The 19,553-nt window shown below is 32.8% G+C and overlaps 1 protein-coding gene across 1 annotated transcript in view; it reads left to right on the top strand.

The window, feature by feature from the left end:
* Positions 1–17,953, top strand: part of spon1b (spondin 1b) — a 96,364-nt gene extending 78,411 nt beyond the window's left edge. The window contains 7 exon segments of the mRNA XM_051100054.1: positions 1,103–1,178; positions 4,577–4,759; positions 10,506–10,676; positions 10,801–10,968; positions 13,159–13,323; positions 13,427–13,690; positions 16,741–17,953. Of these exon segments, the coding sequence (XP_050956011.1) occupies positions 1,103–1,178; positions 4,577–4,759; positions 10,506–10,676; positions 10,801–10,968; positions 13,159–13,323; positions 13,427–13,690; positions 16,741–16,904 (1,191 nt within the window). The 3' untranslated portion in view covers positions 16,905–17,953.
* The last annotated feature ends 1,600 nt before the right edge of the window (positions 17,954–19,553 follow it).

Here is a 19,553-nt window from a genome sequence, read left to right as displayed (position 1 = left end):
TATTACTGTTTGTTTAACCTTTGATTCATCAAAGAATCCTAAAAAAAGGTACCATGGTTTTCACATTAAATATTAAAATATATATAAATAGAAATAATTCATTTTAAATTTCACAATGTTACTGTTTTTTGAACTTTATATTCATCAAAGAATCCTAAAAATGTATCATGGGTTCCATATTAAAAAATATTTAGAGAGAAATAATTCATTTCAAATTCCACAAAGTATAGTTTTTTGTGTAGTATTGTGATGTGTATGTACATTAGATATTTAATATCTTTTTCAAAAATATTTTTACATTTATTTACATGTATTTATTATTTTTTATATTATTTATTATTCATTTATTATTAAAGTTACAATCTTTAGTAGTAATCATTTAATAACAAATGTAATCTTTAACAAATCTTGAAAACAATATCCATTTTTAATACTGTACATTATAATGTTGTGACACCTAAATTCACTAATTATTATTATTTTTTTATTTACTTTGGATGTTTTATTTTTAATTTATTTCATGAAATAACACAACATACAGTATATTGGCCACTTACTGGTTATTGCCCATTAAATTCAGCATGTATTTTTGGGAATTTATTCTTGTTTATTCCCTATTCTCTAGCAAAAATTCACTCTGAACAGCTGTGCCGTTTAATATGGCTACTGACCCTGAATTGCTGAGTCATAAAAGTCCATTTGTTAAACAAACGAAAGCAATCGCTTACAAAAATGTGTCAAAACAAGCGGTCGTGAAACACAAAAGCTCAGCAACGCTCGCAACGCATCTGTTATCCTTCAAATGACGGTGTTTGGAGGATTGTGTTCTAAAATAATCCATTCTGGAACTTATCGACAAGAAGCAGAACTCTTAATATTCCACAGCAGATGTTTCATCTCTGTCTCCCAGCTGGGAAGAATCTCATCTCTAGGCTTTTGAGTGGGGTAAAGCGTGGGATTGCCTTGAGCCAGCTAGTTTACAATCATCTGCCCTCAGAGAATCATTTTTTTTCGCGCGGGGCTTAGCGTGATAGTGATCAGATGGCAAATGGTGGATCTTATCAGGCGCTGTGATGTTGATCCATGTTCTTCCAATCTGCAGGGAGAGCAGTGCAATACCGTGCCCGACACCATAGACGATATCGTCGCTGATATTGCTCAGGAGGAGAAGGAGGAAGGTGCGTATGGCTACGCTATCTTATCCAATTTGTAGCACCTCATTTAAAAACATAGCCACCGGACAGTTTAATGAACAAGGCGGCCAGCAGGTATCTTAGAGTAAACCTCCCAATGTCCCTTCTGTCACGGTTAAGTCAAACAACAGGAAGATGAAGAAGAACAATATGCTTTACCATGGTGCACTTCAATTATGTTTGTTGGCTAATGCACTCGGCCAGATAGTTACCTGTGGTTTCCCTCCACTTTCTTCAGAGTTTCAGGAGTGGAAAGATGAGGGCTGGAATGAACAAAAGCTTTGCTGCTTTTAAAACTAAAGAGTGTTATTTCTATGCTGCTAGCAGCTGTTTTGCTCTGAACTCAACCAGCGTTGCTCTCAGGCTGGCCAGGGAATGTTGTGATAACACCACAGAGAGGAATAAAAAGACAAGGACAGAAAGATAAAAATACAAAGAAAGATAAAAAAGATGCTAAATATGTACTGAACCTCAGGCTAAGTTGTAGATAAGTTTCTTCATCAGAACAGATTTGTAGAATTACATCACTGGCTCACCCTCTGCAGTGAATGGGTGCCGTCAAAATGTCCGAACATCTGATAAAAACATCACAATAATCCACAACATGACTGCAGTCAATCAGTTAATCTCTTGTCAAGAGAATAGCAGCATTTCATGATAAATTTGTCATTAAGATCCACAATGTTGCTTTCTCCAGTGAAAAAGTACCGTTTACAAGTGAAAACAGTCCAAAACCAAATAAATAAATAAATACGTTGGTTGTTTTTATTTTTAGAGGACAACAGGGAATGGACTTTTTCGTGGATGAAACAATGGATTATTTTGTCTAGAAGCAATGGTATAAAAAGGGATTGTTCACTCAAAAATATATGTGGATAAATTTCCAAGAGGAGACTGGTTTTCGCTACACCTACGTCCTACGTCATCCACTGGAACGCTAATCTTTCGTGAACATGTGTATGACAGTTAGCAGAAGCCAGAGATTACGGTTTACAGGGTTCAACAATAAGGAGTGCCCGATGGCTGGGGGCAGTTGACGAATCTATCATTGGCCCGATCAGGCCACTGCTGCGTCGTCATAAAAGTTTAGTATTTGTGCGCGTTTTTAGGCCTTGTTCATTTAAAGGGGTCATCGGATGCCCATTTTCCACAAGTTGATATGATTCTTTAGGGTCTTAATGAAAAGTCTCTAATATACTTTGGTTAAAAACTCTCAGTGGTTTTGTAAAACAACACCCTTTTTACCTTGCCAAAATCAACTCTTCCCAAATCATCTCATTCTGGTCGAGGCTGCTTTAAATGCAAATGAGCTCTGCTCGCCCCGCCCCTCTCTTCTCTCTGTGGAGTGACGAGCCTGTTTACTTTAGCCGCATTTAGCCGCTAAACTTGCTAACTAGCACTTTATTAGGAAAGGCGATCGCAAAGATTCATAAAAAAACTCTTATACTCACTTCTGCTGTAAGTGAAGCTGGATCACGAATGATTCGCACAAACATAGACGGATATGTGTAGATCGGGAGGCGCATTCCCTTTACAAACAAACGTAATCTACTGCATCTTCAGCGGCTCAGATGTCGGGAGTAAATGACGACCAATATGTTCATTATTACATCCAGCAACACAACACCTCAATCGCTCAATCAGAGATATTCTTGTCTAACTTACATCCCTACTCCGGCATCGAAACAAAGAGGGTGGTCTGTTACAGCTGATCTGAGGTAAAACGCTCATGTCAATCAACTGTTGTGGGAGCGGCCTCTGTTGGTGTGACGTCACAACGACAGGCATCTGAGAATAGCTCGATTTGAAAAAGAGAATATTATTTTTACAGACTAATTAAAAACCACTGCATGGATTTTATCATTATAGGGTAGATTTGTACATGCACTGCCAACATACATTAATGTTCAAACAACATGTAAAAGTGAACTTAGCATCTGATGACCCCTTTAACATATTTTAAGTGATCACAGAAAGACCCGTCTCTGACGGATGGATAGCCTTCAAAGTATGTAAAAATACCCATCTTGACAAATAACTTTGTAGCTTTAACAATGATTATCCTATATTTAATTTATACAGTGGAGTACAGATGCACCGATCGTCCAGACATATTTTAACAGATCTCGGTTCCGGGCTTGCACACGAACTGCATGCAATCATTTTTCAAAATGTAATGTGTGTGGAAATAGTATGAACTCTTTAAACATCCATTAACAGATGCCAGAGACGCTAAAGACGAATGCAAAGAGGAAAAAATACTGTAGCAGGCAGAGCAAGATCACGGTGCACAATGTGCAAAATATTGTAAATATTATCATATATACTGAAACAGTGTTTATATGAATGTATCTCTGAGATAATCTGACTGTTTTAAGAAATGTTTACATGGGATGTTTTTTTCATTTGCCTCTGTATAATGCATTTAAAGTTGCATTCATAAGCACGGCTCTGCTTTGTTTACAGTGGTAACCAAGGAAACGCTGTTTCATTAGTCCATAAGAGACTGAATTTGCGTTCATTCTGTCCGTCTGCTGTTTTTCCCTAAAGAATGATTTCATTTGTGATAAAATAATGATAAAATCATTTTTGAACGAACAAATAATGTTTGAACTTTATATTAGGCTAGTAGGTTTTGCTGTGAAATCTAAATCGAGAATTGTACAATTTAACTGGTATGTAAAATTTTGATGTCATATAAGCTTATTTATTAAACTAAAAGATAATGTGGGTCAAAAACGATAACGGCAACTATTTAATTTTTTTGTGAAGTAGAAAAAATCCTCAGCGCTGGTTTATAAAGATGTAAATATGGATATTTTTCTTACACAAATGCATCAGTTCATTTCAAAAGGCTTTTATTAACCCCTCAGAGCTGTGTGGAGTACTTTTAGGATGGATGGATGCACTTTATAGGACTTCAAAATCTCAACACCCATTCACTTCCATTATAAAGCCAGGGAGAGCCAGATTTTTTTTTTAATATAACTTTGATTGTATTCGTCTAAAAGAAGAAAATCATATACACCTAGGATGGCTTGAGAGTGAGGGTAATTCTCATTTTTAGGTGAACTATCTCTTTTAAAATCACTTAATGATAGATTTATTTCTTACAAACATGCAGCCTTTCACTTTCACGGTCATTTGGATCACTTGTGTTTCAATCTCTCATTCACTGCAGAGGATCCACTGGTAAGCAAGTGGTGTAATGCTACATTTTTTCCAAACACATCTACATTTTGGATGGATGAGTACATTTTCAGCAAATGTTTATTTTTCGGTGTACTATTTCTTTAAGGAAAGCTTTACTGCTAAGTGTTACTGCTTTTCATGAACCATGCAATGTCCTCTAATGAGTCAATCCACTCACATTTCCACAGCAGACAACACTCCAGAGACGTGCATCTACTCAAACTGGTCTCCGTGGTCAGCCTGCAGCTCCTCCACCTGCGATAAGGGTCGACGGATGAGGCAGAGGATGCTAAAAGCGCAGCTGGACCCCAACGTGCCCTGCCTGCACACCCAAGACTTTGAGCCCTGCATGGGGCCGGGCTGCAGCGAGGAGGGTGAGCTAGATAAAGCTGGTCTCCAGCTCTCCAGTGCATATAAAACTCTTTGAGGCTGACGGATTTAGGGATCGCTATCTCCGAGCGTGCCAGGAAGGAAGGTGCTTGGAATAAGGGAAAGTGAAAAACGTAGAAAGAAGGAATAAAAATGTGCAGAAAAGCATGCATGAAAAGCTGAGTGGAGCAGGTAATTAATTAGTGCGAGAAATGTGGAGAAATGCAGGGTCTCTGTTTTCAAGGTTACGAAAACCTTATCCGACCTCAAACTGCTGCTGTGGAGTTTTATGCCTGCAATCTGCTCGAGCAGACCACGGTATCGATTCCCTCGTTGAAGAGGTAGACGCTATAAACCATAACCATAAACTATATATTGTGGTTTATCGTTTACAAGAATCAATACGACGTTTGCGCTTTGGTAAGTTGGCCATTTGGGTCGTGAGTGTAAAATCTTGGTAAGTTAAACTGCAAATAATGTTTTCACCCTTGATCTATATCTTAGATCTGTATCTACACACTGCAAAATCAATCAAATTCAAATCACAATTGCTGTATAGCCTTCTGTGACTGGAAAAAGCTGTAATTTAATTAAGTAAATGTAGTCTTCATGTGCTGTGGGTTCTAAATAGGCCTTATTCACCAGTGGGTCTTTTTTATTTTTCTACCAAAATAAAGGCAGCTGTGGGCAGAATGATATTTTCTGGTTTAAAATATTCTAAAATGCTTAAAATGTTCAAAATATTCCAATGTTTTTACTGTCTACTGAATAAAATAGCAATTTTAGAATATTTTAAAATATACTAAATATTCATTTTTTCGATAGAATATGAGACTATTGTAAAAAGAATATTGTAATTTTACGGTATTTTAAAATATTTTAATTTTAGAATATACTCAATGTTCTATTCAGAATATTTCAATGTTTTCAGTGTATCCTAATAAGACGAAATTCTGAATAAAAATTGCAATTATAGAATATCTTAAAATATACTAAATATTCATTTTTTCGATAGAATATGAAAGAATATTGTAAAAAGAATATTGTAATTTTACAGTATTTTAAAATATTTTAATTTTAGAATATACTTTGTTCTATTCAGAATATTTCGATGTTTTCAGTGTAGCCTAAGACGAAATTCTGAATAAAAAAATGCAATTATAGAATATCTTAAAATATACTAAAAATGGATTTTTTTGATAGAATATGAAATTATTATACTATTGTATTAAAATATTGTAATTTTACAGTATTTTAAAATATTTTAATTTTAGATTAGAATAAAATAAATGTTCTAAATATTCATAATATTCCAGTGTTGTTGATATAATATACTATTGTTTAAAATATTATACGTGTAGAATATGAATATAAAAATATTCTAAATTTAGATTATACTAAAATGTTCTAAATATTCAGAATTAATTTCTTCAGTGGAATATGACTCCTTACTAAATAAAATGTTTTTAGAATATTTTAAAATATACTAAATATTTTTCTTTTTTTTTTTGATAAAATATGAAAGACTATTGTATAAAATATTGCAATTATACAGTATTTTAAAATATTTTCATTTTAGATTATATTAAAAATGTTCAAAATATTCAGAATATTCCAACATTTTCAGTATAATATGATAAATTAATGAATACAAAATTGCAATTTAGAATATGTTAAAATATACTAAATATTCTTTTTTGATGGAATTTGAAAGACTAATTTTAAATTATATTAAAAATATCTAAAATATTCAGTTTCTGGTATAATATAATATATTATTGTTTAAAATATTTTACTTTTAGAATATTAAATACTATTGTATAACATATTACAATTTTAAATTATACTAAAATGTTCTAAATATTTATTCCAATGTTTCCGGTAAAAAATTTTTATAATATTTTAAAATATTTTAATTTTAAATTAAATTCAAAATGTTCTAAATATTCTGAATATTCCAGTGTTTCTGGTAAAAAAAAAAGTACAATATTTTAAAATATTTTAAGTTTAAATTAAATTCAAAATGTTCTAAATATTCAGAATATTCCACTGTTTCTGGTATAATATACTATTGTTTAAAATACTGTACATTTAGAATATGAAATACTATTGTATAGAAATATTCTATTTTTTTATTATATAATATTCAGAATATTCCATTGTTTTTGTGTAATATAATCAACTACTGAATTTAAAAAAATGTAATTTTAGAATGTTTGAAAATATTTTACATTTAGAACATATTAAAATTGTTCTAAATATTCAAAATACTCCATTCAAAAATGTTTCTGGTATTGTCACGCTCAGACTAAGCACACGAACAACGACGTAAATAAACGAGAGGTATTTAATAAATCCACGGGGAACACGGGGAACACAGGAGACACAGGAACACAGGGTAGTAACATCAACGTCCGACAAGGCAAGAGGGGAAACACACGCTATATATACACACAGACTGATTACAGACACAGGTGTAGACAATGAGGGAGAAGCCAAAATACACAGAACTGCAGGGGAGATGATGGGAGAAACCAACTAGAAAGTCCAGGGGTGTGACAGGTATAATACACAATTGTTTAAAATATTGTACTATTGTACAACAATATTCTAATTTTGGATTATACTAAAAACTCTTTTTAGAACGATTTCAAATATTCTAAATACTTAATTCTTACATTTGTGTAAAGTTGAAAAACTGGACTGTTTTTAGTCCATTCATTTTGGATCAACTAGAAATGGTCTGAACTTTATACTTTTAAAAAGAGCAAGCATTAAAGAGTAACTTTTATATATAAGCAGCACTTTTTTTTATTTAGGAGATAAAAGGCATTGCTACTAGTTTATTTTCTGCTCTGTTAGTTTGAATTCATCTTGTTCTTTTAATCTTGATATTAAAGCAACAAATATGTGAGATGTTCTAACATATTGCAGTTCAAAAATAACCACGATAAGATTCTTAGACCAAATTATGCAGCGCCTGTGACTATCAGTCCATCTCTCCACCTGGAAACTAGTGACTTGTCTGTCAGTGTATCTGCATCAACCCATCCGTCTGCCTCATCCGTAGCTATCCGTCTGTTTTTCCACATCACATCTTCATTCTGTCAGCTCTGACGTGAGGCTTTAAAGATGTTTCTCGCCAGCGCTCGCTATTGATTAATAGAACCTGCGCGGCTTGGCGTGGACTCTCTTTTGTTTTTTTAATTAATGGGCCGTTAAGGGCCTGCATTGATTGATAATCCACCATCCCGATGACAGGCCGACACCGGGGCCTCTGGGGGCCCCATCAGGGCCACGTTTATTTACAGCTCTTATTAATGATTCACTTAGTTCTGCTTTATTAGGTAGTGCTCGCTGCTGCTCCCAAATGGGGTCTGCAATTCTGCACTGGAGACAAATCTATGGAGAGTCGCCCCAAGTTCATCCATCCCGTCTGATAACAAATCTATTTACAAGCTCTGCCTTAGAGATAATTGGAACGGCGGAGGTGAGATAAAGCATGGCCGGATCGGTCAATTTGATCACATCTGTCAGCACTTTAAAAGGGGAGAAAGGTGGAAGATATGAAAGATGAACTGGAGAGCACAGCAGCATTGAAAAAGGATAGAGGAGGATTGTAATCTTGCAGTCTGTCGAACACAAAGAGAGAGGATTGTGGGAGCAGGTCACTGTATTCAATTGCTGTGTATAACCAAGAGGGAATAGCTCACATATGTGTTCTTTATCATAATAAAGCAGTTCGCCACGCCATGCCACGTTTGTAATGCATGGCCAGCAAAATGAAGGACACCAGTTTCAATAACAACTTAAATTGATATTAATATTAATAAAAGTGTATTGGTAATATAAAAAATTGTATATTATGTGTTTGGTATAATATGATATACTATTGTATAAAATATTGTAATTTTTGAATAGTATGAAATACTATATGTTGTAAAAAATTCTATAAAATACAATATAATATATAAAAATATATTCTTACATAGTTCATTAACCTATTGCAAACTTACGTAACTTATGTAATAACTGTACACATATAATGAACGATTTATTATTATTAAATTCAATGCATTACATATATTAAACTTGCTAATTATATATTGTATGTTTAGTAATAAAAAAAATAGTAATATTAATAATAACAGAATATCAGTCCATTTATTATTATTATTATTATTATTATTATTATTATTATTAAATTGAACAAATTAAATATTACATTTCATGTTAATTATAGTACTGTATAATTTAATAATAATAATAATAATAATAATACTGTATAATTGAATAATAATAATAATCACAGTAAACAATTTTGTGGCAAGTAATATAGTTAATTATTATTATTATTATTAATCGACAAATTAAATATTACTTTTGTTTACTTACAGTAAACAATTTTGTGGCAGATAATATAGTTTATTATTGTTATTATTATTAATAATAATAATAATAATAATAAATTCTGCACATTAAGTATTACTTTTGATGTTATCATAATATTGTTAAATTAATTTTTATGTTAATTATAATATTATATCATTTATTAATAATAATCACATTAAACAGTTTTGTGGCAAGTAATATAGTTTATTATTATTATTATTATTAATAATAATATTTTGCACATTAAATATGACTTTAGAAGCTAATCATAATATTGTTAAAATTATTATTATTATTATAATTAGTATTATTTAATTCTACAGATTAACTATTAAATGATTGAAATGATTTTCTATTTATTATTATTGTTGTTATTGTTGTTGATTAATAATAAAAATAAATAAATTCTACAAATTAAATATTACTTTTGATGTTAATCATAATACTGTTAAATTAATTTTGATGTTAATTATAATATTGTATGATTTAATAATGATAATAATCACAGGAAACAATTTTATGGCAAGTAATATAGTTTATTATTATTTTATATAGTTTAGTGTTTATTATTATATTAATAATAAGAATAAAATACATTGTTAAAATTATTATTATCCAGTTTTATAGATGGAATATTAAAATAATGTTATTTACAATACTGTATAATTTACAACAGCAACAATAGTAATAATAATTTATTTTTTCTGAAAATATAGTTAATTAGCCTATTGCAAAATTACCACATATAATAACTGTACACATATAAGTGATTTATGATTACTGAATTCTTCCCTTTAGATATATTAAGCTCGCTAATGATGATGATGATGATGATAATAATAATAATAATAATACAGTTGTCAGTCTATTAATTATTATTATTATTATTATAATTAAATGAAACAATTTTAATATTACATTTCATATCATTATAATAATGTAGAATTGAATAATAATCACAGTAAACAATTTAGTGGCAATAATATAGATAATAATAATAATAATAATAAATACTACACATTAAATATTTCTTTTGTTGTTAAACTTAATGTTGTTTATTATTATTATTATTATTATTATTATGAGATGCTGTTAAAACAGTACTGAAGTTTGCATGTATGCTGGACATCTGTTGGCTCATACATTTAAAAACACTTAAATTACAAGTACTGTTGTAACATAACTTACATAGACACATTTTGCTGAGATTTCAAGAACTGAATCATAAATCCTTGGATCAAGCATTTTATGAGAAAAATAAATGTAGTCAATTATATCCATTCACTCATCACCAGATCTCAGAGTATGTGACATACAGTACAGTACCTCATCAGCGTATGACTGTATTTTCTTCCCTAGAGGCGTCCACATGTATGATGTCAGAGTGGATCAGCTGGTCTCCGTGCAGCGCCTCGTGTGGAATGGGCATGAGATCCAGAGAGAGATACGTCAAGCAGTTCCCAGAGGACGGCTCCAGCTGCACGCTGCCAACCGAGGAGACAGAGAAGTGTGTGGTCAACGAGGACTGTTGTAAGTCTTACATATATATGTCACATTAATGTTTTTTTATGAACATCCAGCACACTCATTTAATTAAATACCTGCCCTAAAGTCTACTGTAGTAATGTTAGATACATGTTTATCTGTGTTTTAGCATCCAGTAGCTGTGTGGTGACCGAATGGGCTGAGTGGGAGCCCTGCAGCGTGAGCTGTGGAGTGGGGATGAGGAGGAGAGAGCGCATGATGAAGATGGAGGCCTCAGATGGCTCACCCTGTCGAACACAGCTGGTGGAGGCAGAGAAGTGCATGATGCCTGACTGCAGTAAGTATGAAGCCATGAAATGTCAATTCAGTCGATTCAATCCAACACATTCTCTTGGGCCAGGCAAGACGCCCTGCTTCACCAGGCTTGATTCATTACCAGAATTCCTCTTTGCTGCTAGTCGATTTCTAATTAGACCTGCTTGTCACTTGCCCCGGGTAGAGCTGCACCAGCCGTTCAGAAGGTCTTATTTAAATTGAGGCGTCAAGTTCACACTTGGGGTTTTGTAGCTAGTCACTGCTAAGTCGGTACTCAATTTGGCTCCAGCATTTGTTTTAAAGATGAGACATTCAGGAAGCAGGTCATAAATACTATGTAAAATAATGTGTAGTCACATAATATCACGCTTATCTGCTAAACAGCTTTCATATTTGTCAACAGAAGAAGTATTTAAAGGCTGTTTATTTGTTTTAACTTGTAACATGCTTCAAAATTGAACAGTAATTCAGTTAAATATTGAAATATGATACATAAATAATCACAAAATATAATAAATAGTGCATTTAAATATGTGAATATTTAGGAACTGTATCTATATTGGGGAATGTTTTTATCTACTGGATGAGAAATCCAGTATGCAGCATAACAGTATTTATTTATTTATTTCATTCTGCACATTATTACGTTTGATTTTAATTATAGTGTTGTACAATGTAACAACAACAACAAAATTAAAAATAATAATAATAATGTAAGATTATTTTTTAAATAATTAAAAAATGATTCATCTGTAGTGGATGAGATACCCAGTATGCATCATAACAAAATATTTATTTATTTATTTATTTATGCACATTAAGTATTAGCATTGATGTTAATTATAGTGTTGTATAATTTAACAACAACATAATAATAATAATAGAAGGTGATTTTTAAAAATAATTTAAATATAATTGATCGTAGAGGATGAGAAAACCAGTATGCATCGTAGCACAATGTGATTTCATTATTTATTTATTTATGCATATTAAATATAATCATTTGATAAACAGTGTTGTATAATTTAACAACAACAAATCAATAATAATAATTAATCATAATAGAAAATTATTTTTTTTAAATAATTTTTAAAAGATTCATCTTTAGTGGATGAGAAACCAAGTGTGCATCATAACAAAATATTATTTATTTATTTATATTATTTTTTGTTTATTGAGCAGAATGAAAGAGTATCTTTCTGTTTATTTATTTATTTATTTATGCACATTAAGTATTAGCATTGATGTTAATTATAGTGTTGTATATTTTAACAACAAAATAATAATAATAATAATAATAATAATAGAAGGTGATTTTTAAAAAATAATTTAAATATAATTGATCTATAGAGGATGAGAAAACCAGTATGCATCGTGGCAAAATGTAATTTAATTATTTATTTATTTATTTATTTATGTATGCATATTAAATATAAACATTGATGTTAATTATAGTGTTGTCTAATTCAACAACAACAAATCAATAATAATATTAATAATAATAATAAAATAGTAACAGAAGATGATTTTTTTTTAATAATTTAAAAAAGATTCATCTGTAGTGGATGAGAAAAACAAGATTGTATCATAACAAAATTGTATTTATTTATTTATGCATGAACAGTATGTATTATCATTGATGTTAATTATAGTGTTGTATAATTTATCAACAACTACAACAACAACAATAATAATAATAATAATAATAAATAATTTAAATAAATATAAATAAATATAAATAAATAATTTAAATAATTTAAATTTATTTGACTGGCTATACAGTATAAATAAAAAAATGCTTTCAAATATACTTAATATACTTATACATTTTTATAAATATACACATTATCATCACAAAGAGGTATTTATTTTTATTATACAAAAGATTGTATAATTAATATTGTATATTTTTAAGCTTGCAAATTTGTAATCAATACTGAATTCATATATTTATGCTTGCAAATCTTTAAGAGTTCATGTATAATAGTTTATGTGTTGCGTGAGCTTCATCAAATGACTATTTTTATAAAATTACTAAAACTAGCATGCACTAGATTATGTGAACTGCACATATATGCACTATAAATCTAAAGCAGACACAAATGTAGCATACACTAGAAACCGTGCACGTCTAATTAAGTATGCCTTGGGTTTATAAACAGCAGTAACTATTTATTACTTGTATAACATTGCGCCAACCCCATGTGTGTAGACGCAGTGGTGTGTATGCTGTCTCCGTGGTCAGACTGGGGAGAGTGCAGCGTGTCTTGCGGTGTGGGCATGCGTTCCCGTCAGCGCATGCTGAAGACGCCCGTAGAGCCCAGCCTGTGTCCAGATGAGCTCGAACAGGTTGAAAAGTGCATGCTTCCTGAATGCCGTGAGTAACACACACTTTTTTTTTTCATGTAAATCAAATTGCAGAAATAAGCAAACGGATGAAATTGCTCCCTTTTTAATTCCATCCTTCATTCCTCTTCCAGCCATAGACTGCATGCTGTCGGAGTGGTCGGCATGGTCCGAGTGCAACAAGTCTTGCGGGAAGGGTCACATGATCCGCTCACGGATGGTCAAGCTGGAGCCTCAGTCTGGAGGCCTGCCCTGCCCCGAGACGGTCCAGAGGAAGAAATGCAAGGTCCGCAAGTGTTCGAGAGGCTCCCGCGCCAGCGACAAGAGGAAGAGGCAGGAAGCTTCAGAGAGGAGGAGAGCAAAACCAAGCAGGGAGTCTGTGGTGGAGGAAATCTCAGGTCCAGAATTATTTAGTATTTACTTATTGCAAAATTAGCTCTCGGTCAACAGATCTTTCCTGGAAGCAGGATTTGGGTTAATTGCACACAGTTTGTGCAGCCGAATCTGACTTTAAAGTCAACTTTAAATTAAAATGGCCCCTTTTTTATGTTTCTGGTTTTACTTTGCATGATTTATCGGATGTAGTTATTGCAAAGAAGTCTTTGCAATCTTTCATCAGTATGTAATAACTCCAGCAGACTCTTAAAACTTTTCTTGGCTGATTTCACCTTGGTACAAAGCTCCTAGAGGGATATGGTGATGGAAAACAATATGAAGGGGAAAATGGGAGGGAAAAAACTTTTTGCGTTGTCTCGCAAAAAAGTTGCATTCTCCTGACAGCATTTTGCATTCTGCACGTTTTTTACACAGCTTCTGCACGGTGCTTCATTTTTGTAATTAGTGCACATAATTACTTGAGTAAGCTATACAGGGCTCCAAAAGGGACACGGTGATGGGGAAAAAATGAGAAGGAAGGAAAAATTGTATTTTAGTCCTATTGCGTTCATTTGCAAAACTTGGCATCCCCCAAGAAATTTTGCTTTTGGTGATGAAAATAATACAAAGTGGCTGGGAAAACTGCTCAAAGCTTTTGCGAAGTTCCTCTGTGGAACGCCAAAGTACAAAAAGTTTTGAGTAAATGCAAAAGCATTGAAAAATATGTTTTCCTTCCATCTCATTTTCAGTCAATGACTGGAATATGAAAGATGATATAAAATCCTGATAATTACCTTGTTCCAAAACCTAGTGAGCTGCCTACAGTGCCTACAAGTATTTCAGGTCATCATATTTGCGCTCTTAAAAGGCAGAGAAACAATAAAGCTGCTTTTTAAACAGACTTTAAAGCATGTATTCGCATTATAAAAATAGTTCTGTGTAATTAAACCTGTTTTTTTTTTACCCAATATTTGTGTTCCATACATCTTAGGCTTATTAATACATTTTAGGCTCATAAATTGTGGCACATACACTACTGTCAAAAATTTGGTGTTGATACAATTTTTGAATGTTTTTAATAATAGACTGTGAAAAATACAGTAAAAACTGTAATGTAAAGAAATATTGTTACAAAAACGACTGTTTTGCAATTGGCAGTTTATATCAAAACTTTGACTTTTTATCTCACAATCCAGACTTTTTTTCTCAGAATTGCATGATACAAACTCACAATGTTAACTTTTTTATTGCACATGTGTTTGTATTTCTCAATTCTGACTTTTTTTTTCTCGTAAACGCAAGTTTATATTTCGCAATTGCCAGTTTTTTCCAAGTGTGACTTTTTTTCTTGTAATTCTGACTTTTTTTCTCTGAATTGATATAAACTCACAATTTTGGCTTTTTTTCTCGCAAACGTGAGTTTGTATTTCGCAATTGCCTGTTTATATTTTGTAATTTTTACTTTTTATCTTGTAATTCTGACCCTTTTTTCTCAGAATTTATATAAACTCGCAGTTTTGACTTTTTTTTCTCGCAAATGCGCATTTGTATTTCGCAATTCTGACTTTTTTCTGCCAGTTTATATTTAACAATTGCACGTTTATATCTCGCAATTTTAACTTTTAATTACACAACTCTACTTTTTTTTAACCAGAATTTCATGATACAAACTTGCAATTCTTACTTTTTTTCTTGCAAATGCAAGTTTGCATTTCACAATTCTGACTTTTTGTCTCACAAATGCAAGTTTGTATTTCACACTTCTGACTTTTTTCTCACAAACACGAGTTTGTATTGAATTTTTCTCGCAAATGTGAGTTGGTATTTCACAATTCTGACTTTTTTTTGCAAATGCAAGTTTGTATTTCACAATTCTGGCTTTTTTTCTCGTAAATGCGAGTTTGTATTATGTAATTTCAATTTTTTTTCTTGCAATTGCCAGTTTATATCTCGCAATTTGACTTTTTTTCTTGCAATTCGGACTTTTTTCCTCAGAATTGTGAGATATAAACCCTCAACTGCGAGTTATAAAGTCCAATTTTGAGGGGATAAAAAGACTGATACGTTCTCAGAATTGCAAGTTTATATCTTAAATAACTCCCAACTGCATGATATAAAGTCAGAATTGCTCAAAATTTAAGAAGAGTCACTCAAGAAAAATTTAAGAATAGTCTTTTTTATTACTTCAGTCTTCGGTGTCACATGATCCTTCAGAAATCATTCAAATATGCTGATTTGCTGCTCAAGAACCATTTTTTATTATTATCAATGTTGAAAAACATCTTTTTTCAGCTTTCTCTGATGAAATGAATGATTAAAAGAACCACCTTTATTTTAAATAGCAATCTTTTGCAACATTACAAACGCCTTTACTGTTACTTCTGATCAATATAATGCATCCTCGCCGAATAAAAATATGAATTTCTTTAAAATCTTTAAATCCTAATGACCCCAAATTATGAATATTTGAAATGAATTCCAAATCAATAACTTTAAAGGTACCATAAGAAAGAAGATGCATCCTAACATAGCAAAAATCTCTTTGTGAGCAAAAAGGCAGCTTACTGTTTTGGAACAGAGCTAATATTTTTGCTATTGATCAAATTGTTCTCCTAAGCTCCCTGTAAATCTTTTGTATCGCTCTACGTGAATTGATCAATACATCCCATCTTTTAAAGCTCTGCCACTCTGCGTGAGCCGAGGCATCTCTTACACACACAAACACACACACGTAGTATTGTCAACGTATGATGAAGTGATTCAGTACAGCCGCAGATGGTGATGTAGAGGATGTCCCAGGCTCATTGTACTAGAGGAGTCTCTATGGTCTTGCCACTTATTCCTATCACACATGAACACACATGCTCATACATCACCTTTAAGTGTGCCCTTTAGCCGTGGAGCACACTGGTGATCTTCATTTTTGACATTTTATCTTGGTCACCACCAGAAACCCTCCACGTTCCCCAGTTCCACCTGTCTAGATCTCTCTCCAACAGTTGTATTGACAGAAATGTATTGGTGAACTAAGGGCCAAAAACCCCCTTGATTTTCTTCTACTCTCTTCCAGCAGCATGTCCGATACGCCCGTGGTCCAGCTGGACGGAGTGTACCAAGCCATGCGGCGGGGGAATCCAAGAGCGTGTGATGAACATAAAGAAGAAAGGCAAATCCTCACAGCCCAACCACTGCAAAAACAAGAAGGAGAACCGCGCGTGCAACGTGCACCCGTGCTAAAAGTGACTCTCTATCACTGTAATACACACACACACCCTAACACACACTGAATCGGCCCTTAAAGAGGCTGTGTAGGGCAGAAACAGCATAGTTTTAACCGAAGGTTTCCTGAAGCGGGACCAGCGAGGGGTGTGTATTCCAGTTACAGCTTGTAGGCTTTTAGAGTAACACACACGTGGACCAGGCCTGTTATCCGTGATTAGTTTTAGATGCCTTCTTAGCGGGCGCATATACTGTATCAATGTATAACCAACACTTTTCAGTACCAACTTCATTAAAAACATCAGTGTGCACTTCTTTTTTTTAACAATAATTGCATTTTTCTTTCATTCGTAATGCACAACCACCTTCTGTTTGGGTAAAGGTCAGCAGTCAAAACAGATACGTAGCATTTCCTGTAAACAAAACATTTTCTGCATCCCATAAAGATTTTGGATGGATTTTCTTATACTGGTTTGTGGAAGACACGGCGTGTTGTGCGATTCGCAAACAGTTTCTATTAAGCAAAATCAAGTTGGGTCACCCACAATCGATGCCCAGTTGAATCGGACAGCAAGTCTTTGGTGAAGACAGATGATTTTTTCCTTTTTCTTTTTTTTTTCCTCGACTGTGAAATTGTCAGGAAATCTAGATGAATACAAGCTTAGGGTGATGCATTGGAGAGTTTAACGTCGCATTTCTAAACTAAAAAGCACAGGTAAGCATAACCGTTCAACCTTTTCGGTTTTATTTTATAAATCGTGATATATTAACTTGGAGTTGAAAATAGATTGTGACTTTTTATTGCGTTATTAGATGTATAAGAGGTTAATGTGAATTATTAACTCATATGTAGGGAAAGAAGGCATTTAAATTAGACTTTTTCTTACTTTTATTGTGGACTTTTGATATATTTAGCTTCAAAAAGTCTTGCCAAAGTCAAGTGTGGATTTTCTTCTTTTTCTGTCGCTCTCTCTCCCTTTTTTTCTGTTCACTCATCCCTTCTTCTGCAATATTCTGCTATTTTGGAATAAATCTTTACAATAAAAATCATGTGACTACATGTTCTGGATTGCTTGTTGCCTCATATTCATTTAAATCGTTTTATTTGATCATATTCTCTCTTGATCTAGTTGCTGTGTGTAACCACTAGGGGGAGCCAGAGACTAAATTTGCGCTATATAGTTATGTCGTAAATGCCAGTTTGTCACCGTGTGGCGTCGTGCTTTAACAATTCAATTTGTCAACAAACGTGGCTGCCGGACGAAAACTTGAAGGAATAGGTCAGCGAAGAATTCTGTTCATAGTGTTCAGATATAATTGGTTTAACTTTGGGTTTAGCCATGGATATCTGCCTAAAATAGTCTGACAGCTCTATCAGGAAAGGATGTGTCATGTTTTACCTCAGTATAGCCTATTACACGTTGGTAAAAGCACAAGCGTCGAGCTGAAGTGCTCTGCTGTTAAACTCCAATGGTGTATAATACATTTATTTAGGTTTGCACTTTACACCGAGCGCCTTTTAAACCTTTTATGAAACTCCTACGGTGATTTAGCTTGACAAGTGTGGAGTAAACGGCCCGGAGGCTTTATACTTTAAACACAGGAGATTTTCCTCTCTTCTCTCTTTAAACATGATGGGAGCAATTTATTGTTAAAACGCATCATGTCTCGGCTAGCACTGAGCACTGAAATTAATTAAACTGGGCCAAACACAGCAGCTTGGTAGTCATGGTAACACGCGCCGAAGCCTTAATATTTCTCACACATGAAAGAACGACCGGGCGGTGGATTGAAGTCTCCTACTATGAGGAAAGTTTGGCTTATGAATATTTATGAGACTGTGACGTTTCACAGCTGGCCTGCTTCATTTGTAAGCTCCTCAAAATTTAAAGCGGGCTGTAGTTATCCGTAAATCTGTGGGACAAAACAAACAGCAGCTTTCAGCTAAATGGTATGTATTTTTAAGTATTATAATCAGTGTTGGGAAGGTTACTTTGGAAATGTAATAGGTTACAGATTACAAGTTACTTGATTTAAAATGTAATAAGTAGTGTAATTTTTCAATTACTTTATTAATGTAACTTATTACTTTTTGATTACTTTTCTAAATTTCTAATATTTTCAACTGTTAGTCATTTTGAAACATTTTAAACCAGGCAGAGTTAACCTTACAGTAGCACTCAACACTGATTACTGTCAGACTCTCAAAATCCTTTCAAAACACTTGAATTAAGATTATAAGTAAGGGATAATATACATCTTTATTTTGCGATAACAACTGGCTGGATGTACATTATCTCACTTATTACACAGCTGCTTGATAGGTTATTTACACTACCGTTCAAAAGTTTGGGGTCAGTAAGACTTGTAATAGTCTTTAAAGAAGTCTCTTATGCTAATCAAGGCTGCATTTATTTGATTAAAAATATAGAAAAAACAGTAATGCAAAATGTTTTTACAATATAAAATAATGATTTTTATTTTAACATACTTTAAAATAGAATTTATTCCTGTGATGAAAAGCTGAATTTTTATCAGCTGTTACTCCAGTCTTAAGTGTCACATGATCCTTCAGAAATCATTCTAATATGCGGATTTATTATTAGAATGATCAATGTTGGATAATATCAACACTTGTGCTGCCAAATATTTTTTGGAACCTGTGAT

This window comes from Labeo rohita, chromosome 25 (genome assembly GCF_022985175.1).
Source record: "Labeo rohita strain BAU-BD-2019 chromosome 25, IGBB_LRoh.1.0, whole genome shotgun sequence".
Classification (NCBI taxonomy): Eukaryota; Metazoa; Chordata; class Actinopteri; order Cypriniformes; family Cyprinidae; genus Labeo; species Labeo rohita.
The sequence above is the reverse complement of the archived record's forward strand: the minus strand, read 5'-3'. Positions and strand labels throughout refer to the sequence as shown.